Genomic DNA, 24,747 nt, shown 5'->3' on the forward strand with positions numbered 1-24,747 from the left:
CTTTAATAAATAAATAAAATCTGTGATTTCGCAACCTTTAAAAAAAATAATCTAACTTGGAGCAAATCCTAAGTTCTGGCTCCCAGACTAAACTTTTTAGCTTTATACCTGTGATATGACAAAAACAATCATTTTAATGGCTATTTGTTTTTCTGTTATTTGAAGTAACAGAGATAATGAAGTAATAACTGACGTTTGAGATTACCAACCTGGAAAGCAAAGTTCTGAAAGCAGGAGGGGAAATCTTCCCCCATGGGTCCTGTACGAGGACAAGTATCTCATGCTCTAAATCCATGTTAACTAAGCGCCCATATAGAAGCCACAAAAATCATCAATTGAGCAAGTACTTTTGTCTTTCACATGAACACTTTCTCAATAGAGATTCTGCACTTTAAAAGGATGAAGGGTTGGATTTTTGCCCTCAGCATTGCTAAAGCGTAACCGAATCCATCAACAGAGTACCCACAAAAGACAATTCTGAGACTCGCTCCTCCCCTAGTCTTATCCACTGTAAAGTTTGCATGCTACGGTACATTTCAGGATATGCAATTTACACTGGCATTGATTACAGAAAAGAAAGATTTCCCTATTCTTCTTTAATCTCAGGCCATTAGGTGCCAAGAGGTTTAACAAAGCAGTTAACAATGATTCCAATCTGACTGCTTGTATGCTTAAAATAAAGCCAGCAGTTGTAACTATTGCTGTATCAGGGCCAAAGTATTCTGCAATTTTCCAGACCAAGCCCATGCTGTCTGTAAACAAGAAGAACAAATTCACCATGTAAGTAAGTTCCTACACATTTACAAATCCATTCAGGGCATTGAAAATAACGTCTATCTGTCAGTTACAAAATATTGGACAATAGCAATCACACACCAAGTACAAGGATCCAAAAGTCTCTACCAAGGCCTAAGGCACTGAAAATTATATAACGCAAAACTCAAAGTTTTCCTCCACAGTTTCAATAAAATTCACTAAATGGTTTTCATGTCCCTAAAAAATACAGGCTTGCTGAAAATAAATCTTACAGGCAATCAAAAGAAAACAGAGAATAAGAAAAGCTATCAATGCTCCCATCATAGAGAGTTCCCTCAACTGCAGCAAAGTTGCTCTTGACTTTTACCGGCACCACAGTCAGGCCTTTTCACAGTAAAGTAATCCAGTGCCTGAATGAGGCTACTGGGTTAAAAAGTAATAAAGTGAAGTCAAGTGAGACCTAGTAAAACTTGTATTTGTAAAACACACCTGCAGAAAACAAATTATCTACCAACACTAGGCCCAACTGTACATTACTTTTATACCCTGTGCAGCCCTGGGACTCCCCCACGTTTCAGCTCCCCCAGAATTCAGCCTACCCCATCCACTGAGAGTGCCTACTGCCAAACCTAATGCATTAAAAAAGAAAAGTTGACTCTTGATGGAGGGCAAACTGTGAACCATAATTCTAAGAACAGCAAAAAGATTTAACATTAAAGACATTTATACAAGCCCCTCGTTAGCAGTCATTTACAGATCAGTAGAATCCCACTAAGCACAGTCATGGAGCTACTGATATATTTGGGAATCAGATTAAAACACTACCATCACAATTTTCATTACCTGAATCGTGTTTTACTAGCTGGGAGGAGGCAGTCCCTGCTCACTGATCAGAAACTGCTTGAAAATAAAAGCACTACACAATGCAATCTTTTGACTATAAATGTCACAAAGCAGTATTTCACATGCTATAGTTTGATGTAATAGAAACATCCAGTACAAAGAATTACCAGAGATGCTAAACTGACTTTTACAAGGCAGCAAGGCCAGGGCAGGTGTCAAGAAGGGAGGGGTTTGTTAAAACTGAAGTTCTATGCAGCTGGAATTCCAAGTGCACATCCCTACATGCAGACATTTATCATATTTACTGAAGAAAAGCTAAAAGCCTAGTATGAACACTGGAGTCCCTGTGCAACTGACTTAAACGTGAAGGGGTATTTTTGAATGCACAAACTGGAACCAAGAGAGCCAATAGCTTTCCACACCCTTGGAAATATTTTTTTTCTATGCTAGCGTATAGTGAATGTGAAATGGCAAGTGACAGCTCAGAAAGGACTAAGCACAGACACAAGCAATCCTTTGAAGCAGCTCTTAGGACAACATTTCCAAAAATTGTGAAAGTAGTAGTACAAAGAAATAATCTTGGGCGCTTTCTATAAGCTTTAGGGCAAAGCTTGTCCTACGATCACCTACCTTTAAGAAACCACACTCACTTCCTTGCTTCCTAAGACATAAAATAAAGGCTGGGTAAATTTATCTCTCTCTTAGCATCTTGGACAATTTTTCTTCCAAGCTGAGCCGTGTTTTGGTCACTCATATCACAGAAGTACAGCTACAAAAAAACTGCCTAAATAATACTTCTATCTCACTGTGTCACTTGTTATTGCATATGGTAACTTGCAAAAAAGGAACACAAACAATTAAAGCTAAATACAGCAGAAGTATTTTTGACATGCACAAAGTTCCTCTGCACTTAACACCCTCACTGAAATGTTTACAAGGAATATAAGTAGTGCTACAGTTGGTCTAGTAACCTAAAAACGCTGCGTAAGAAACTGTCTCTGAGCAACACTAAAGGCAATCTCTGTCATGAGAAGCCATTAATCTACTCAAGTATACCAAGCTCAGCCAGCAATCCTTAGTTCCGACTTGAGCTGACTGTGTGTTATCTGTTCCTCATCACCATGCCCCACATCAAGAGGAACTTGAATTGCTGTTTAACACTCTTGCTGGCCACCCACACTACACACAGGACTGAGTAAAACAGGCCTGGGTAATGCAGAGCAAAGTGTGGTGATCAGGAACAGAGTGGAATTTACCTAAGATTCCTACAGGACACGTGTTGCATGTTCCTTAGTCAGTATGATGTCAGGTTAATGGATAGCATTAAATGGTACAGACTGCTTTATGCCAAAGCATTGCTGCCCTGTTCCAATCAAACACTTTCTGCACAGGTTTCTTGAAACATAGCTCCCACCATCAACCTAAAATACAAAAGGGGCAAGCAACTTCATGCGTGTGAGGTGCACCTGCCAAGGGAGGTTTTAACCACTTTTTAGACGTCCCATGGCTTTCCTCTCTTCCTCTCCTCTCAGTACACACTGCATTGATCCTGGCTGCCAGAATTTTTCTTGCTATCCATTTTCTTGGGACAATCAGCATAATTTTTATTTTGTTCTGTTTCCTCAGCAGTTCTTCCCATTACGATCAACCTACAGTTAAAGAGAAATAGAAGCAAAAACTATTGCTGAGGGCGACACCACAGGAATATATATATTCACATAGGAGATATCACTTGCATTCCTGAGGAGAGTACAAGAGTCCAAAGGGAAGGAAAAAGGTAACAAAGGGGTGCTGTGGAGAAACACACAGGCCTGTACTGGTCAAAAATGACGTTTCAACCTGCAGTGTTTTGCAGAGAAACCTCAGATCATGAGAAAGTACCACACTGCATATGTCTTTGCAAACATGCATCAGAGTTGGACTACGTGCATTACAGCAAGGCAGATATGAAAGAGAAATTTCTAAATGGTATTATTAGATGTGTTCAAACTAGGTAACAAACTAGGTAAAAGATCTAGTCCAAATTTGCTTTAAGGAACAGCTGAACTCTGCTAAGCCCCAACCAACATCTAATGGATGTCTTACTGCTAGAACAGGGTCCTTGCCTCTGCCCAACTTCCCCTATCTGAATCATCAATTTGCTTGAAATTCCAAGTCACAGAGTTTCACTGATGTCACTGGAGTTAAGAATTCAAACAATTAGTTTGAGTTGTAAAGCTGAAAGGGTTTTATATTCCAACAACCACCCCTCAGCAATGCCCAAATTAACTGGTGGATGTGTAATCACAGCATAACACTCTTATCTTCGCAGTTGAGACACTGTTCCTTCTTGAAACTGCTTTATTTCTTGGAAGCCTGGGGCAATAGTTACCAATCGTCCAGCACTGAAACATTCACGTGTTACTTGCTTCTTCAGCTAACTAAATATGCTAAATAACTTAAACATACTTAAGACTGCACATATAGAACAAGGTATCATTTGGTGTAAAATGCCCAAGAGCACTGCCTTTAGCAGCATTATAATATGGCATTTACAGTAAGTGAGAGACTGGCATGAGAAGCATCTGAAGTGTAATTAATCAAGATAAGTAGTAAAAATGTTTGATTTTTACATAGTGGAGAGACCTCCCCTTGCACACAGAGAAACACTTTCATGTAAGAACAACGAAGTCCTAGTACTGGATACTGTCAGCAGTTCCATACACTCACGCTAGCAACAGAAAACATCTACTAGAACTATCTCTGTTCTCTGGAATTACTACACATTTCTGTTTTTCTAATTTCATTTGCTTAGCTGTTCTACTCTAACTGCTGCTCTCCTCCCAAATATTACAGCCTTGCTACTTTACTAAAATATTAAAGCAACTCTAAACAACTTTTATTTTTTAATTATTTTACATCAAAAGACTTCTGAAAAGATGCACTTTTCAATAAAGTTCCAGATCTTGGACTTGTTATAAATCATATCTGAGCAAAATAAAGTCCGAATTTATGCTTCATAAATCTCCCCTATTCTTCCTCCACAGAACTTGCTAATGTTATGTTTCTATTCAAGCATTCCAGTTTATATATAGTATTTTCATATCACAGGCCTGGGATAAATGGTATGTGTTACATCCCCAAGACTGTATAACCTGTAAGCAATTCATAGGCAGCTGTCTCTTCTTCAGTTTACTAAAAAAGAAACTAAATGGGTCTCTGGCCATGCTCTTCTAAGAGTTCTTGAAATGTAACAAACACAAAAGAAAACCAGAAGGAAAAGGAAAACCAAAACACCTTCTGGTTTTCACATGGGAATTCTCTCGGAGTTACCCACCTGAGCACAGCACATCATGAGCCTTTACAGCTCTAGTGCAGGCCACCCAGCGTGCTGGCACTGCTTTGGAGGCTTTGAACTCCAGTGCCACTGCCACTCTTAGCCCCCATCGCCCTTGAAACCTCATGATGTGACTCAGCTCCCTTCACAGAGGTCCTGCTTTTCTCTGCCTTCCCCCATTCTCCTTTCTCTCCACCCTGCACCTTACTCCCATCTCATCCCAGTCCCTGATGATGTTCATGTTCTAAGCAGGTCCCACCACGCCATCAGTGATTCCTGAGGCAAACCAAGCACAGCCACACACCACTGTTTGGTATTCACCGTTGGAGATTTTTATATTCTGCACAGCCTTGTGTCCACCTCAGTCAGGTGTCACGAGCTTCTCAGGCTGAAAACAGTATTGGTACAGGGCCCAGCACAACAGCCCTCACTCGCACTCAGCCCCTTCCTGCACTGGCCAATGTAGTAGAAACAACATGTGTGCAACATAAGTAAATTAGTCCCTCCTTGAAGCATTTCAAAAAATCAGAGGAGTCTGACAGAAGGGAAAAAAACGGCAAAGAGAAGGGAGAGCTGAGAGCAGATAAAGGAAATAGAATAGACAAGACGGCTTTCACTGGAAGCAGCATTCCTCTCCTTTATTCCTATTTAACACTCCTTTCCTTTCCCTTCCCCTTCGTTTCCCCTCCTAGATTAATTTTAACATTTACTTCCACCCCAGACTGACACTTACATGCAAGAAGAAGTATCACCTTCATGGTACTTCCTCACTGGCTGGGCTATCTCAGGCTCGTGCTTTTACTACACGCTTGCCAAGAAACAAGAGACATTTAAATTCTTTTCACTTCTTTTCCTCATCTTTCCACCTGCCAACAGCAGTCACAGCCTCAAAAATTATTCTTCCTTCTTCATTTCAGGACTGACATAGAGCCTAATGTAAAAAACTCAAACACCTTTGCTGCTAAAACCACCACGGCAATGAAGGGGGTCATGCCTTAAAAATACTAACCACCAAATTACTTTGATATATCTCAAAGTACACTTTAGGTGAGAAGCTGAAAGATTATAAAAGTAGTGTTTTCCTTTTACTTTTATCAACACATACATAATCCCTCTATACTCTCAGTCCTATCTCTGGGGTTCTCATCAGGGAAAAATGAAAATCATGAAAAAAACCTAACCAAAACCCTCACTTTGGGGAAGAGGTGAGCAACAACCTACAGATGGCTCACACAGCTTTGGATGCAATTCAGTGAACATTCAGGTACAGTTTTGCAAGCAGCTTGAATGATAAATAAAAATGAAGAATCATCTGGGGCAGGAATACCTCAAAAATACTCCAAGTCTGGTCTCAACAAAGTAAAAGCGCTCTGAGCCACCTCTTCCCACATGGCTGTCACACAAAGCACAAACACTTTATGCATGATCTCTGCACAACAGTTTTCAAACAGTACACTATGTGCAACTCTAGAAAAGTCGGTTTTACCCTCCCCCCAATCAGATGAAGTACATTTTGTAGTCAGCCAGTTTAACCCCAACAGCTGATAAACTGGGTTTGCAACACTACACCCCGGTGCCTGAGAAACCATGATGCTACTCGACAAAGGCAGCAGGGGCAAATTACAGACGTGTTAAGAACAAAGGAGTGTCTGCCCTGGAGGCTCTCAACCCCAATTCTTGCTCTTCTCCCAGTTCGACCTGTCAATACTTCCCTGCTGCAGCCACCCTCAGCCCTGACACCTGCTGGCCCTAAGTGACCACAGGGCTGCCCTGCCAGCTTCCCTGCCGCAAGACACTCTGTGTCAACAGCACTCCTCAGATTATTAAGAATTAAATGCACAAAGAAATACTTTCAACCGAGTCAAGGCCACAACATTCAATACTTGGGAGTCTCAAGGCCCTTTTCTGACACAGGGTAACATAGTAATGCGTCAAAGGGGGAAAGAAAGAGTAAAGATAGGAAAGTTAAAAAAAAAAAAAACAAAACCAACAGATACTGTATAACCTTATGAGTAGCACGAGATTTTCCTGATTACAGCCTGAGTAAAAATAATGCTGCAGAAATAGTTTCAGGAACAGGAACTGAGAGCCCTGTTTGTCTGCCTCCACTGGGGAGGAAGCCTGTCCATGGGGCTGGAGCTCTATTCTTGATGGAATATCTTCACCTGGACGACTAAAAAAAGCTTCAGCAAAGGATAGCAAACTACAGCAGTTCTAGGACAAAATGTGCTTCAAGGCCACACCAGAACACCTCATTTTTGCAGGCACATACATGAGGGCAGAATCTGGCCTATATTCCATACACCTTAAATTACTGTTCATAGGGGAGAGGAAAAAAAAAACCTTTGAGTTAAAGCGGAATCTGCAGAAAAGTAATCCTACAGTTTGCTGGACAGAAGGACCCCAGTTCCTTAGAATACAATACCGGGGCAATACCAATGAACCTGCATACCAAAAAGAGGCAACTGGGAAACTAAGTCCTGAACCTATGAAAACTCATTTTAAACATAACAAAACAAATAGGCAAAAAAACCTTAAACTTTCTTTCAAATGAAAAAAACCCTGTCACTTGTAAAAAAGTGTTCCCTTCATTGAGACAGTGATTTGAGTTAAATAACCTCTATTAATAGGCAACATTTCTCTTGCACTGAAACATTTCTCATTAGCCAGTTAAATACTTGATTAGCTCTTCAGCTGTGATGTTAGCAAATACAAAATGCAGCAGCCACCTTCCCAGCCCATGACTGCAAAGATACCCTTTTCCAAAATATGCCTTTATTCAGGCCCATCAGTTTGCCGCTTCTTTACAGTTAAAGCAAAAAAGGATCAATTTGGTACCCAAAGAAGTGAGTTTCCAGTTGCTGGCATCAGTTAAGCCAGTAACTTTAATTCCTATGAGAGCAAAGTGCTGTGTGACTGACTCTCCCCTTTCACTCCTCCAACAAGGGTTCAAGACATGAGCTGAGGCAAGAAGCCAAACAGGCAAAGAGATGAGACAACTCCTCTTGTTAGAAATAAAATATGGAGAGCATGTAAGAACAGTTTTCCAATCTGAACATCATAAGAAGAAGTATTGTGGAGTTTTCAGCCCATCTCCAGAGAGATGGTTTTCCATCACAGCAGTTCTGATTGCAGCACTGTGCATTACACTGGTGAAACATGGCATCCCCATTTAACTCCAAAGCTGCAATTTTATCGTCACACCTTGTGTCAGCTGTACCGAAGTGTTTCAGGTGGCAGCTGACGGACTTGCACACAAAGTAGGCATCTACCAATAAAGAAATTTAAGTCTTCAAGAATCCAACAGCAGATGGAAAAGCCAAATTCTGAGTCTTTTAAACGTGCAAGTAATCATACTGCAAATATTCAAGACTCTGCACGAATCTAGCTTTCACTGGAGTTTTTGGAGTGGTCTTTCATGGAAAGGTGACAAAGCATTAAAAAATTGGTGTTCTTGGATTAGTTTGAATACATCCAACATTGCTTCAAAAATTTATAGAAAACATGTAACAATTGACAATTCTGGAAAATGTTGCTTTGTTGCTGTGGGGTCCGAAGCCAGGAGAAAAGGCAACATTATATAATATCCTGAAAGAGCAAGGTAATTGAATAAACCCACTCTCTTCCACAATGGTGCCGATTACTTCATCCACGATGGTCTTGAAAATGAGTTTAATGCCATAGATAACTATGTTCTTCACAACAAAAGGAATGAAGATGAGAGGAAACCGTTTTTGTTCACCAAACAGAAAACAAACAAAAACCAGCAGAAGGGCTAGTAAGGAAAGAATGGTTAATCTCACATTTCTAAAAGGGTATTACAAACAAAGCATGGTGAACAACAAAAATAAAGGATTAAAAAAAAAAAGATACGAAAGTGCTTAATGGTGTTCTTTTAAATATTTACTTTGCTGCTATTTGGAGAATAATTTGTTCCATTTAGTAGCATTGGGCTCAAAGGACCGCTTTAATCCAGAGAGATTAATTATAGCCTTTGGAGTTATAAACACAATTTGGGAAGCGAAGCGGAGAAGAGGAGAGAGACTCCTCTCACGCTGGCGCTTAACAAGTGTATGTGCTTTGGGGCTACGCTACACAGGCTACACCTGTACACTGCAGGCCTACCACTGCACAGGACACCCATGAATTGTGGAAAAACAGCCCCCAAGATATCCAGGGAAAGCACGACCCTACCCTACTCTACAGTGTTGCTATAGGCAACTAAAATACTTCTCTGGTGTCCTTCATCAAAATACAAGTTCACCAGCACATTACAAATACGTCATCTCACTTTTATTACCTGCACCAGAAATGAGTTGCCACACTGAGGCAAGCAGCAGGCATAGGACCTTTAAAACCTCTCACATATTTCTCCTTCTGGTCATCGCTGTGTCCCAGACCAGGAGACATAGGGACCAGCAACAATTAGTAGGGCAAAGCTGGGAGCAATCTTACCTAGCAAGGGGTTGGCTGCTCCCTCCTCTGAGCTTTCCTCAGCCCCCTCCTCTCCCAAGCCAGAGGTGGCCGAGTCCTCCGGGGCGGATGCAGAGCCGGGGGTGCTGGGCCCGCTGACGGACCCCGAGTCCCCTTCCTCACTGCTGGAGCCGTAGCGGTCGGGCTGGGCGGTGGTCCCACCCTCGCTGCAGCTCCTCCGCTCCTTGCGGTGCACCCGGGAGTGCAGCACCATTTGGTGGTACGTGCGAAAGATCTTCCCACACTCAAAGCACTCGGTGGACTTGTTCTGGGTGGCCCGGCGGCTCTGCCGCGAGGCAGGGCGATAGTCCAGATCCCCTGGGGCAGGCAGGCAGCTCTCCCCCGCTGGGACACTGCCGGTCTTCTCCAGGCGCCCACTGGTGCAGCTCTTCTTCTTGGGGTTGCTGGGTGAGTCCTGGTCTCGCTTGCGCTTCTCCTGGTTGACAAGGATATACTCCCTTTTATCCTTGTCATAAGTCACGTCTGCATCTGCCAGGGCCTCATCCCATCCCACATACTTCACATATTCTGAAGGCTCTACTACTTTTCCTTTGGTGGCCAGCTGCCAAGCTTGGTAGCTACTGACCGGATCCAGCTCAGCTACTCTTTTCCCAGGCTGTCCTCTCGTAACTCTATCCAGCCCTACAGATGGCCGTAGATTGAGACACTGCAAGAAAAACTGCTTGGTTACCGAGGAGTTGAGGCTCCCATCAGTCAAGCCCTCAGCTTTATCCCTGGTGCTGCCCGGCTGCACACGGTAGTGAACAGCATTATGCACTTTCAGGCTTTCCATATTTGTAAACAGATTTCCACACTTGGTGCAAACTTCATACAGAGATAGGCCTGTCACAATCGTCTCCTCTTGTATCACGTCATTGATAGTGGCAATCAGCTCCAAATCATTTTTTGGTTTGTTTTTGCTCCCAGACCTGGGGCCGTGCGACTTCATGTGGTTTTTGAGAAACCAGGGCTCTTTGAATCTCCTGCCACAAATATGGCACCCATGATCAAATGACCCCCTGTGCTTTTTCATGTGAGCTTTCAGGAACCAGGTTTGACTAAAGGTCTGACCACAGACTTCGCACGGGAACTCTCCCGCATTGAGCTCGCTCTTGCAGTTCTCGGTGTAGGCCTCTCCATTGGGGACCTGAGCTGTTATATGGTCTTTCTCTATGTGGTTTAACAGCGTCTCCTCCCTCAGCGTCATGTAACTGCACAACCTACACTTGAACGGTTTGTGGACCTGGTGCAGGTGCTGCTCCAGGTCCTTCTTCCTTTCAAATTTGTTTTTGCAGAAGGTGCACTGGTAAGAGGTCAGCTTGTCATCCTCCTCAGCTGGTGCCATCTCTGTGACCTCCTTCTTGCTGCTTCTCAACAAGATCTTGCTGCTATCGACCTGAGCGGTACCGTTCAAGATCTTGTTGCAGGCAGACGTACTTTTAGTGGGGCTGGTGCACCCGCCAAGGCCCTCTGAAACACCCATCTCCCCCAGCTGTGCCTCTCCCATCTCTGCCTCATGCCCCTGACTTAAAGTGCCTGTCCTGTGACTGCGGATGTGAATCTTCAGGTTGCCCTTTTGGGAAGCTCTGTGATCGCAGTAAGGGCATTTGTAGGGCTTCTCACCTGTGTGCTTCCTCATGTGCTGCGACAGGGAGCTCTGAAAAGGAAAACTTTTACCGCAGATGCAACAGCTGTGGCACATGGTCTTGTCAGCATCCATGTCGTTCTTGCTCAGCTTGCCAGGGCTGGAGGATCTCCGTAACTCCATTTCTGCCTCTCTGCTACGATCCATCTGTATTACTGCAACAGTGGGTAAGCGGGGCAGCAGGACAAAAGCATGGCCGGCAGCAGAGGAGGGCTGGACCGCGTTCTCAATCATACGGTTCTGCAGAGAGGTGTTTTACTGCCTTATTCTCAAGGTAACATTTCTCCTTTCAGCTGCTCCGCAGAGTCCACAGCACCGGTTTATTTCTGTGTGCTCTGTAAGCAGATGGCATAGATCACCTGAAACAAGAACAAAATCATACAAATGTACAGATTCTTAAGTATATTCAAACCTATTCATGTTTTGAATTCAACGGTTTCCATCACTCACCCTGCACTCAGAAGCACACCATATGACAATCTACTGCACCAAAAGGCAGTAGTTTCTCTTTGTTGATATTCTAGACTTCAACGACAAGCGTAATTACTAAAAAAGTAAAATCCACGAAAGACCAAATACTCATTTCCATTCACTGACATCAGTGTCTTGAACGAAGTGCAAACCTTAAAACTATTTTTTGTTTTAAAACCAGGCTGAAGTGGCTAAAAATACACCTTAAATGAGGAAAACATTTCTTGTGGGGGTTATTACACTTTAAATCTGTGGCTTTACCATCATGTGTAATTTCATGTAAAATACTTACTTGCCAAAGATAAAAGGCTTTCCTAGAGACTTCAGCAAGTATCATATTCCTGCTGGCAACTGCATTACTTTGCGTCTCAGAAATCTGGGCTGTGCTCGAAGTGGCAGGCACAGAAAGGCGCAAAGGCTGAGGACGCTCAGTACTCTGATTACAGAGCAAACAAAAATGCAGAGCCTGACACAGCACTCATGAAAACTAAAAGTTATTTCCTGCTGGACAGTGAACTAAAAAACCTCTCCAAGTATAAATTTTAGTCTCAAACTAACAAAGCAAAGTGATAATGCGGCTATCAAATTACTTCAAAAGTGAGTGATTTTTGTCAACATGACACACAGGAAATGACACCACCACCCACTTCAATGAAACAGCATTTTAACCATCAACAAACAAACAAAACAAGAAAACGCTCTGATGAACAGAGCAGATTAATAAAAATTTAAATATTTTTGTATCTTTTCATTAATAAATGCAAGGGTCAGTATCTTAGTGCAAGATGAAACACACCAGCACCTTGTATACAGCAAAAAACAATGATCAAAATCCACATAGGCTGTTTCTTTTCCAATTACTACACTGTAAAACAAAATCTTCCCCCCTCCTATCCTCATTAAGGACTACAAACACCACATGACTAAGATCAAAGAACACAGCGTTCTCTAATGAAGAGAACGGATCTATTGCCACATTAAGAAAACATCAGCTTCTTAAAATGTAGCTAAAAATATGCGGAGCACTAACGAGACCATATATTCCTACATCCATCACTTGACATCTATAACTCAACAAAGAGCTACAGATCTACGGCTGCAAATTTTAAGATTTCGCACTGTATTCACCTCTGAGTCCTTCAACACGTAAATAAGCAGTCTAACCACATCACCAGCATGAGCTAAACAAAAAGCAAGACTGTCGCAATGATCATCTCAGTTACAGTCTACAGAAGAACTTAATTACATTTAATTTAATCTTAGCACTCTTATTTGCTGCAAGACATTAATTTCTGGACTGGATTTTCTGCATACTTAGCATCCACTTAGCATGTTAGGAGTTCTCAAACAGCATCAAACCCAAACTACCTTTTCCTCAGAGAGCTGACAATAATAATATTTAAGGGATGAGTTACAAAAGCAAGTTCATTCCTTGAATGAAGCACTTCTTTATTATTAAAAAAAAATAGATCTCAAATTCAGAAGTCCATATGAGCAGGAAGTTTACAAAGTACGGAATCTAAACTATTCTTTGAAATTAGTCATTTAAAATCAAACTGAGGGACAGACTCAGAAGAAACTTCCTGGGTGAATAAAGGATGTCAGCCACTGAAGTTGTGGCTGCACCAGAAGGTACAAACACACCAAACAGAAAATACGAGTTTATACTGCCCATCAGTAGATGAAACAACTTAGAGTAACATCTTATTTATCTGACCCACAATCTAAAACTGCTAAGTAACAACCCATGTTGTCTTATAATCAAAGATTTAACCTAAAAGTCATCAACTCATATAAAGAAACACCAGGTTTTTGTTCCAAGTATACTATGAAAAATGCAAGCAATGGCTTCTTCTGAAATGTTCCACACCATTTCAGAAAAAAAATATAAAGTTTTGGGAACAAATCTTTTTCATGTATTTATACAATGCTGTCTACATTCTTAATTTTCTACAGCTCACACTAGTGAGAATACTGCTTCTATTGGCAGCCTGATTTTTAGACTAACGATTTTTTTGTTTATTTGTTTTAAAATGTAGGGCCCATTTTAACTCAACTTTCTGCAGTGTTTCCTGTCTGAAAGTTCAAAAGAGCTTTAAGAGCCAAGCTTAGATGAGACTGCTGTATGCAGCAGTCCAAGCACATGTAGATTCAAAGCTTCAGAGTCCCTTTGTTTACTTGGCCACGGATTCCCTGGGCTTAGTCTTGACATATTTCACCTTAATTATTTATAGCATTTTCATTAATGAAACTTAGTTATGAAAATGAGGCTATGAAGAAAGCATTACTTATAAGAAGGGTATTAGCCACTCACAGGAGATCCCCCTAGTCCTAGTATTAAATTAGACCTGAGGGGAAAAAATGTCAGACTTAACAACTACTGAATAATTTTATTAGTCTAAAATACTGAATGGAAGTGTCATCGTCTTCACAAAAATATTCTGAGAACTTTTTTTTCATCTTTATTACTTTATCTTGCCCAATGTACCGCAATCTGTGACTTTAAAAGTTGAAATGAAGTATTCCTAGACTTGAATTTTTCAAATTCACGCACATGTAAGACTTAGAAAATTTCAACTCTGATATTCCACAGACAAAATTCGAAGGGGATGAAGGGTATTCACCCAATCTGAGCTTGCTTTACATAGTACATGGAGGTCAATCTTTGGCATTGGTAAAATATATAAAAAACTCACTTCTCTCTCTTCATTTCATCTGAATAGCTACTTAGAAGTAATTCTTCCACTGGAGTCTCTTTGCAGAACAGTAAAGCAGGTTCATTGGACAATAGTAAATAAAATTGCAACTTTGAAAAAAAGCTTCAATTTAGAAGACTGAACTCACAAAATAAGGAAAAAAAAAACCTGTAAAGAATCCTAACAACAGAAAATAACACTCTGTCTTAACAATTTTTACCTCAGGATTAATTACTAAACATCAAAGATGGCAGAATGGATGGAAGACATCAACTGGTAAATCAAACAACACGAGCTGCTTTGTCATTAGGAGTAAAATTTTGCCATAGTTATCTTTGTTTCTTTCTGGCTGACTGTGATGATAAAAATAGCTGTATTTTGAAATAATTCCAAATTTTCAAGTATTCTGAAATAATTCTCTATCAGCACGCACGGAATGCAGCCACCTCCAGCTACCCTCAGGCTACTGAAAATGTTTCACCTCTCAGTAATTTCAGGTGGTAACCAGCAGCCTTTCACTGCCTTGGTCTAAGCTCACCCTGCAGTTCCATAGCACTGGCTCATCACACAGAATCCACAGCAGAGTCACGCCCAGCCCGCAGATTCCTTCCAGACTGTCACAGCACAGAAATCCCCACCAGCAGAGAGGCAAGCCGTAAGAAAACACAAGTGAATGTAAACCATAAACTAGTGTGTAGTCTTTAAAAATATTTTGTGTGTTTTAATGGCTCCGCAGTCTATGCCAAATGCCATCCAGCTACTTGAGGGAGCTGTGATACTCTAAGGGGCATAGGAACTGGATTCAGTTTATTTTGTTGAACTAGGAATCAGCAGTTCATGTAAGAAGCAGCTGGCCAGTATCCATGAGGCAATTTCAGCCCCTTTAAAATACACTTATCATCCCTGTTTACATGCGAGTTTGGAATATAAAGCAAGATGGAAGAGAAACACGAACAAAGACCCAAAACTAGGAGGGGTGGTGTGCTGAGAAATAAATGCCTTTGCACAGCCAAATATTTTAGTTATAAGGTTTTTTCCTGCAACATTGCCTCACTGGATTCTTTGCCTTGACCCATATGGGAACAAATACAAACAAACTTTTTTTTATTCCCTTGGTGCCCCCGAAGGGAAAACAAGCTTTCCTACACACTCCAAAGCAAATACTTGCCAGAATCTACTCTATTTCAAACATCTAGGCATCAAAACTCCTCTAGTTTTTAAAACTAAATTGGATAAAGTGAATTCCTTTCAGAGAAAGCACATTTGACCAAAGTGACTTGCTCTCGCCACAGAGCCCCAGCATCTTTTCCATCATCATCCATGGCTTTCCCAGTGAGGCTGTGGTAGACTGTCCCTGCTGGCAGCTCAGCAGGTACTGTGGTGCATGGCTGCATCATTCTCCCAACTTCAGCAAGACGCTAATTTAGCCTTGCAATGAAGCAGGCACAGAAGTGAGGGGAAAGAGCACTTTGTATAACATAGGAGCACTCTGAGATATGTATTACTCTACTCTTCATGACACCTTCATGTTCTGGAAGAGGACCAGGTATTGAGGACTGCCCACAGCGGAAGACAGAGCCTCCTAAGGACCTTTTGTGCCTCTTGGAAAACAATTATTAAAAAGGGAAATTGAAAATAACACAGGAAAACTGCGGGGGAGAATAAATTAAGAAAAAAAGAATATGAAAGATACCACACTGGAAAAGTAATTGCAAATTCATTTCTTACATACAAATATGCTGTGCAGTGCAAACAGAGAAAAACATACAAAATTATTCCTGTTCCAACACAGAACAAGCAAACTATACATTTCTTTTAAATTTCTCCTCAATTAAACATGATTTTAAAAATCATATTGCATGACCTATATTGGCAAGCAGGGAAAACTCTTCAGTAAGTAATAAAGAAGAAAATAAAATTTGGGAAGCTACACAGACCTATTCAAATAGCACAGCGTATCTTTCAAAACAAACTGCTTTCAGCCTGGGTGTATTTCAAGTCCCATCTGAAAGATAAATGCACAGGAGAAATAATCGCTCTTCTAATCTCCAAGAGGTTTGAACATACACTGCAATCACTCTACCATGTTCCTCTGCCAAGAGCAACAAAGATTTTTTTTAAAAAAAGAAAAAGAAAACCTATGGGAGGCATGATCTTGTGGAAAAATATCTTATTGAAATTCCTTCTAGATGATGAAATTATAGGACACAGCATGTAAATATCGAGATGAATTTGAGGAAGTTGTATTTTTGAAGAACAGCAGCCTGGCGAGAGGCTCTCTGCTGATCTGAGAAGGCTCAGGTTGCCCCAGAGCCAAACAGGCTTTGCCATTCAGAGCAACGATGCCAGACGAGAGCAATGTGCAGGAAGAGAGGGGACAAAAGACAGGGAACATTTCACAGCTGTCCCACCAGCCTTCGAGCTCACTGAACCGCAGAGACCTTTCTCCCCCTCCATGTCCTCTCCCTAGGCTACAGACTCTGTCCTCCACACACACCAGCCCTGCTCTACCTGCACGCCCTCCTCCCCATTTTGTGAGGGACACGGCTTCTTCTGAACAGCCACATCCCACAGGTAGAGAGTAAAGGCTCAATCCTGCCATCCTTATTTACACACCAGTCCTACCCAAATGCCCCTTATAGATCTTATTATAAAACTATGGATCACAGACTAATGAGAGCACAGAAGAATAAGCTTATCTTTAATTAGTACGCCTGTACCTGAATTTGCAGGAAATTCTGGCATTCTGCAGCCTATAAAGGTAAAGGCAGCATAGTTCAAAATGGATTTTTGAGAGTAACCCAAACTAACCCAGTAAAAACCTATTCAAAAATCCTGAGCCAGTTGCAGAAGACTGGCAAATTTTCCAAATGTATTCAGTTATCGGAAGTAGCAATCTTGACAACAGACCTCCTGAAGTCTGCTGAAGCCTGCCAAAATTGACAGAGGACTGAAAAAGAAAAATAAAAAGCTTCTGGAAAAACAAACAAGAAATTTCTATTAATCTATTTCCACTCAGGCTTTTAAAATCCTTGGGCAGCATTTTGCAAAACGTTTTTGTTTAATTAATTTCAACTAGCCTTCCCCTGCAGCTGGTGAAGCTCTTCCCATTTGCAAAGTTTGCTGTCTGAACCCTGAGATATTATTTTGAGCTTCTCCAAATACATCATGTGTTTTTGTGTCTTTCTCGCTCCATGAGCTAATGGCATTTTGCAGCAGGCTTCCGAGCGGCAGCCAGGAAAGCAGAGTCAGGCCTTTCCCAACCGATGCCGCACCCTTAGCAGAGGAAGGAATACATGAAATAAAGGTAAAAACACTAATGCTGAAAAAGCTGGAGGTACGCATTTGCAACGAGGTGATCGCTCTCAAAAACCAGATTTTTTTTGTGGGTCCTCAGGAATCAGTTCAGGAGCAAGGCTGGGGGGGGGGGGGAGATTGTTTTCACACTGCTACAGGGTATGTTGAGAAACACAGAGCTGTCACCCACTCAGTACATACTTTGTGTTTTAGTGTACTGTGCCTGTTTGTCTTCTGAGAGACAAAGAAATGCACTTTACTAGTTACACTGTAGTATTCTAAGCAATGAATTGAAATGTATCATTAACATCCAGGACAAGCTTTATCTTGCTACCAAAACAAAGGGACTATTCTTTGAACAAATTGAGGGGGAAAATCCCATAATGACAATGAAGAGTTCCTCTCCCTAAAAACTATGCTGCACAAGAGTAACAATTACGGGCTTATACTCTACAGACTGAGGTTGAGAATGGCTGCATGAAGCGATGCATTCACTATTGGGAGAGTAAGTACCATTGATGACAAGGCCTTGGGGCTTCTGCTGTTCACAGACCAATCAATAATCCATTATGAACAAACTACATTTCCCCCTAATATGAAGAAATGAATAAAAGGGAACCACTAACACTAGTACTTTCATGGAAAAAAACCCAACAATGCAGAAATCACAAAATGCCATCACAAGGCTTAAAACTATCGGTGATGTCTAACACTGACAGAACGACCCACAACAATCCTTTATTTTACAGCAGTTGCCAGAGACCATTACATTATATTCAAAAGAAAAAAAAAAAAAAAAAAAAAAAACAAAAAAAAAAAAAAAACCAGCTTATTTTAACAGGAAGATTTTTTTTTTCAAGGCTACTTATTCTGGCTGCAGGACAAAACAAAAAGCAACATTAATCTTTCAAGGCAAGGAGGAGAAAACGAACTAACTTCACCCAAACATCTACCAGCTTGCTTCAAACTATTTTCTAATGCAACGTAAATAAGAACTTCTAATTAGAAATAACTGTCCAAATGTGACTGGTCAACCATAACAAGACTTTATTGCAGCAGCTGCGTTACCATCCAGACATGAGGCCCTGAAACTGTTGTTCTCCCATTGTCATTGTCAGATGCTACAATACAATCAAGAGAGGATCCATTTAAATAGCACAACCACAGCAAACCTCAGCATCCTGAGTTCAGTTTCTACCCAGACCTCTCAGCACAGCACCAGAAGGCAGAAGAAAAAAGCTCTCCTGAAAAATTACAGATAAATAAATTTAAAAAAACAAAGTTACTGATTTTTCTGATGGGTAACAGTAAATTAGACCCAAAGGAAACACTGAGATTGATACTACTAATGCATAAGGCAGTCTATGTCCTTTTTATGAAATGTAAAGACTAGTAGTTAAAGTTGACCTCACAGGGTGGGGGGCTAGCGGGAATGAATGCACAATGTGATTATTGATCAGCCCTAGAAAAGCCAAGAACTGCACCAGTGCAGATGTGATTTTTCTTTTCCTAGGGTCATTAATGATATATATTGGCAAGTCAAAAGCTTTTATTTTGACATGCTGTAACTATATCATTAACTCTGAAAATAAGCATCAACTTAGGTTCAAAAAAAAATCCCTTAAAAACCCCCAATAACAACAACAAAAAACCCTTCCATTTTACTTCATTGTAAGAGTAATGTTTTCTTATTTGGCCACACCCACCAAGGGAGTTACTTTAGTGGCTAAAAACCTATGATTTAAAAGTTGAAGAAACATTTACAGTTCTGAGTTTAAACAAAAAATTAAGTCAGTTACAAGCAAAGTCACCTCAACACTGTGTACTACCTCCTTATTCAAATCGATGGCATTGATGCTGTCTATTCATGCATGTCTATGGAGATGCATATATATTTGGGCAGCACAGTATTTTCCCAGCATCCAACAGTGCTTTTATATTTAATGATCTTGTTAGGGTTTCCACTGCAGACCAATGTACACAGAGTTGTAACATGGCCATTTTAAGTCTTCAGTGTGGGGGCTGATTTCAAACTGTATGGGCAGGGCATTTTTCTGTGTATATGCTCTGTTCCCAGCTCAGTTTCTATCTTACAGCAGTAAAAAAAAAAAAAAAAAAAAAAAAAATAGAAGTATCTATTTTTATTTGCAGTGTCATGACAAGGACATACTTAGGTTTTTTGCAATTTTTTCATTATCTGTATAGAAGAACAGGGACTAGATCATCAGCTGGCAGAAAACACAGGAGTGCAGTACATAGCACACAGAGAAACATATCCACCCCTTCTTGCTGCCTCTTTCGTTTGCCCCATCAATGCAAGCTACACACAAACCACATCCTCAGCTGCCACAAGTGCAACACAGTGCCATGAAATCAACCTGTGTCAATTCAGAAGCTGTACTGCTAACTAAAACTGGAATGCCTTTGTGCTGCTTACACCAAGAAGTGAATGCAAGAAAAACATGAGCGTAACTGAAGGTAAACATTTTGAATTGTTGATTTCCTACTCCAGCAAAAGTTACACCAAGCAACCTCGCCCTAAGTGCCCAAATTCCACTCTGTCACAACTAACAATTGCATCAGTAAGGAACAAACTTCAGTGCTTTAGTAGACTAATGCAGCGCTGTAACTTGTCCATAGCAGACCTCAAATGCAAAAAGCTGTACGTTTAATACCAGACAAGTTTACTAGCTACAGCCATGTGGTCACCAGGCCAATGGAAGGTAAATATTATTTCTATGGGCCATAGCTGCAAGATAAGCTGTGTGAAGAATTAAGAAATCCAAAGTAATAAATTAATTTCACTTATACCTAATATATCCTACTGCTCAGACTGCAACAGTAAAATCATTACCTTATAAATAGAAGTGTTGCCAAGCGTTAACCTGTTAACAGGCTTAGAACTGTAGCACTGTGCTTTGATTAACTACTGATGTCATACTGTAACAAAAATTATTTCTGAAGTAACACCACCAAGTTGTTTGCTTACTTCTTCCCCCTCCACAGTATTATAAAGGAACTGTAAAGAGGTGAAACAAAAGCAAAAAGAGTGCATTGAAATTAAAAAAAAAAAAAAAAAAAGTTGGGGGGAGGGGACCACGAGTGGGACAGAAAGGGCAGAGGGGAAAGCGAAAGGAACTGTGCCCTGAAATTCAAGGAGGAATAATCATATGCAATAAACCATAAAAGCATTCTGTTAAATATTACCTTTTGAGATAGCACTGAGAGGCAACACAAAATTCACAAAACACACAGCTGGCAAAACCTCATTTGCAGATGTTGGGGGGTTTTTTTCTGTGTGTGTGTAGAGATAAGTATGTGTGTCTATGTATGTGTGCTTATATATAAAGTATTGCACTGTAAGCTCCTGTAACACATAAAACAGCATGGACACGCTCTATTTTAGGAAGCTTTCTTGAACTTCTTAAGAACTTGAGCAGGTAATTCATTAAAACTTTCAAACACAGTTTTTCCATTCTCTGCAACGTTTCTGAATGTCAAGCACGCACACTACGCCCAGGCCCAGACAAAGACAGTGCACTCCAGAGATCCCTCACCACCCAAGCTGAAGGTTGCTCTACACCAGCTGAGACTCAGGACCTACTGTGCTACTCCATGACACCACCAGTCCCACGCTGGCAGAGGACTGTGCTGAGGGCCAATCTGTGGACAGCCAGTGCCTTAGAAATACCTTCATTTCACCTTCTTTACACTAAAATACCCAATACCACTGAAGATCAGTCCATCCAAGAAGTGTAATTTGTGATGATGAGCAGATCTTACACATCGCAGTAAGACAGGTGACTGCTAGCAGTTTAAAAGAAGGATCAAAAGTTCCTAAGTTTACCAGTAGTTTTGAAGATGAGAAGTCAGATGCTATTCATTTCAGAGTTTTCTGCAGTTATCATCATTAAAAGCCATTTCCATTACATATGTGATAAATCCAACTTTGAAATCCGCTGACTCTTGTACTAGCCTGTTCATGCCAGCACAAAAAAGCAAACACACATAGCCAATACAATGAAAGTGGCATAACCACAAAGTCAGTTGATTTGCACAGTGAAGTGACTACTTTTCTTCTCTTTTCATTCATTTACTTCTTTAAACACTAAGGGAAGAAAGGAACAGCCTTGTATGCCAAATGAATACAAAGCAAAAGATGACTTTTTCTGGATTTCTTATCTTCCAGTCAGGAGAAAAGAAACTAAACCTGAAATCAAATCTTTCAGCTGTCTGTTGGTCTGGCTTATTCTGGTATGAAGTGCTGAACTATCTCCGTGGAACATCGCTGCAGTGTATCACCTAAAAAGAGACAAACGTTCCATCCACCCCTTATAAATACAATTTCAAAGCACATTTTACCAGCCCTGTCAACTTTGCTGTCATAACAGCACAATGCAAAGCATGCTCCAGAATTTGGCACATGAGGACACCGTGGAATCACAAGATGACCCCGATAACTCTGTTCAGAACTACTCCATGTACTCTGTTCAGTACATGTACTTCTCCTCTCCTTGAAATTTAATCAAAACCTTGGAACCTTTGGCCCAGTCCTTCACCTACAGTGTACAAGGCACTTTCCCAGAACTCCAAAGATAGACAGAAATTTACTCAAATGCAGAAAATGATTCTGTGCTAGATCCTCTGTGAAAAAGAAGAGCCTGGGTGAACATCAATCTCCAAAACCATTCTTGAGATCACTGCCGGCCTTTGGTACAGGAAGGTAGATTTAAGCACAGAAAAAAAGGAACAAACTTCACCCCTACTCAGATACTCTCCTAACAGCTTCAATACTCAAATGCTGAGCAACTACTTCAAAACAAACCAAAACCTCTGAAATTATCACTCACAGGATAGCAAGCAAGCAAGCAAGCCTGCAAGGAAGAAAGGTCTGCTGCAGAGGCTATTCCTGGTTTACTTATTTTTCCATAGCTACAACTAGAACTTGCAAATCTATCAACTGGTAAGAAAACCATGAGTTACATACACCAAGAACACCAATCTGTTTGCGTCACAAAGTTCAAGTTAGACTTTATTACTACTTTCCAATAGTGAATGTACGTACCACACCCACAGACCAGCACCCTCTCCTCTCACCACTCTTTACAACAGAGACCTCAACACCCCACATCGCCACTCGTGTCGCTGCACCTTCCACCACAGTCCACTTCCCTGTCCATCGCACCCACACCCACACCACTTCTGTGGCACTGATACTGCTACTCTCCGACCTGGCTCCACCCCACCGCTATCACCATGCCTCCTACCCCCCAGCTATCCCCACATGCTGCCTGCCTGGATCACCTGAAGCCAGCTGCCAGGCTCACACTCCTTTCCTGGCCATTGCCATCCTGCAGATGTACTTCAAAGGCCACGTCTTTTCCCCACTCTTCCCCGTCTGTCTTCTTGCCCTCCAGTCCTTTCTCAGTTGTCCCCAGCGCTTCTGCTTCTTCCAGGAGCACTTTCACTTCCTTCTCTCTCCAAAACCTGTTTGAGCCCTTCATGACTAATTCTTCCATTTGGCCTCTCCCTCATTAGTACAAGCCTCAGTCCCTGCTCACTGGCTTGTTTGCCAGGACATTCCAGCACACACTCGCATGCCTCCCCCTTGCCCCTTCTGCCCTCTTCCCCAGAAGATGCCCACTCTTCAGGCCTTTATATTCTCAGTTACAACAGAACCATCTCCAAGCCTGTAACATGTCCACCTCTGTCTGTTCAGTAACCACTGCTGTCCCAAAAATCAAAGGATGCCAACACCCATGCCAAATGCCTTGCATGTGAGGTTCAAGCGCCATTCTTCTTCTCCAAGAACCTACACAGTTCCACCCTACTCTCTTTTGTGTGGGCAGTGACTCACCCTCCCTAATACATCTTTTATATCAGCAACCTTGTGTTCTGACACTGCATTTAGAACTGGTTTTTCATTGTATTTTCATTCATTCTTAAATTATATTTTCCACAAATGACTCAAAATTATTTTCTAAAATTAAATCCATCACTCAGTTTTGTATAGTTTTTTCCCCCTAATGCATATTATGTGTACTACATACTGCTATGTTCTAATTGGTATGTATATTCCTCAAGGCAGGAACTTGGGATCTTTTATGTACTTTTAAACAGTGCCAAATGTTCCAACTTCAAATAATTTCTAAGAGAAAATTATCATTATAAAGTCAAGATTCACCTTTTCAAAGAGTCAAAATCCCTCTTTTCATCAGAGGAACAGACAGAAGTTGAGAAATAGCTTCTTTCCCATGAGTTCCAAAAGTAAACTAATCCCTTCTTCAGCCTACCCAGAGTTCATATCTTAAGTTAACCAAAAGGTCCATCAAATAAATGGCAAACCTAAGCTAGTAAAGAAGGTAACAAGGCATAAACCACATGTCACTACCCTTTAGCCTGTCTGCCTTTTTCAAACATACACCTCCAGCCAAAGTTACGCATTTACATTTAGTAACAAACAAGAAGCATAATGACAAACAGAATTCAAGTGCTGCACTTCTCTCTCTCCATTTCTTCACAGCAACTGGAAAAAAAGTAGCCTATGCGGAACATCAAATTAAAAGCTAAGATCCTTAGAGGTGATGTTCACTTCAGTGACGTATTCTTCTTACAGGAGTTAGTCTCTTTCTACACCTGGGACTATAAGTATGATTTGAAAGCTTTTCAAACTCACTCTCCTCCAGTGATGAGCATGCTACCTTATATCACACATTTTACCATTCTGCAAATAGAAATATACTCCTTTACCCCTCAGGGCAATGCTGAAGCAAGTAGATTTTCCACCAGAGAAGCACAACATAACTGTGACTCTTTAACTCCAAGAGTAGAATTTGAGCCACACTGCTAAATCCTTAAACCTGTTACACAACAAATAAGCATGGATTACAGCGTGGCTGGTTCATTATGGGATGTTTTGTGATGCTATTCCTAACACACAAATGCCATTTGTCTTGGCTACATACATAAAGACCATTCTCCTATTTTAGGTTATCCATCTTTATCACCGCTTTCACTTCTCTGCATCTCACCCATTTATTACTCATTTACTCCCTATTTAATATATTTCTACACTGTAGACAGTGCTAAATAATCATGATGTAACAGCACACTATTATATTTGCTCTACATATAAACAACTGCTACATTACAGTTACCTGACACTTCTTACTACCAAAACAAACCATTTATAACTATTTATTACCTTTAGTACTCCATGCAAGCGGCTACTCCACTTGCAGCACTAAACA

The 24,747-nt window shown here is 41.0% G+C and overlaps 1 protein-coding gene across 2 annotated transcripts in view; it reads right to left on the reverse strand.

The window, feature by feature from the left end:
• ZNF516 (zinc finger protein 516) overlaps positions 1–24,747 on the reverse strand; it is a 99,407-nt gene that overhangs the window by 45,732 nt on the left and 28,928 nt on the right. For both annotated transcript variants that reach the window (XM_066184531.1, XM_066184536.1), the window contains exon 2: positions 9,371–11,392. In XM_066184531.1, the coding sequence (XP_066040628.1) occupies positions 9,371–11,267 (1,897 nt within the window). In that variant the 5' untranslated portion in view covers positions 11,268–11,392. The remainder of the gene's footprint in view (positions 1–9,370; positions 11,393–24,747) is intronic.

Source organism: Chamaea fasciata, unplaced genomic scaffold (genome assembly GCF_029207755.1).
Source record: "Chamaea fasciata isolate MVZ Bird 193981 ecotype frontalis unplaced genomic scaffold, bChaFas1.0.hap1 SCAF_1, whole genome shotgun sequence".
Classification (NCBI taxonomy): Eukaryota; Metazoa; Chordata; class Aves; order Passeriformes; family Sylviidae; genus Chamaea; species Chamaea fasciata.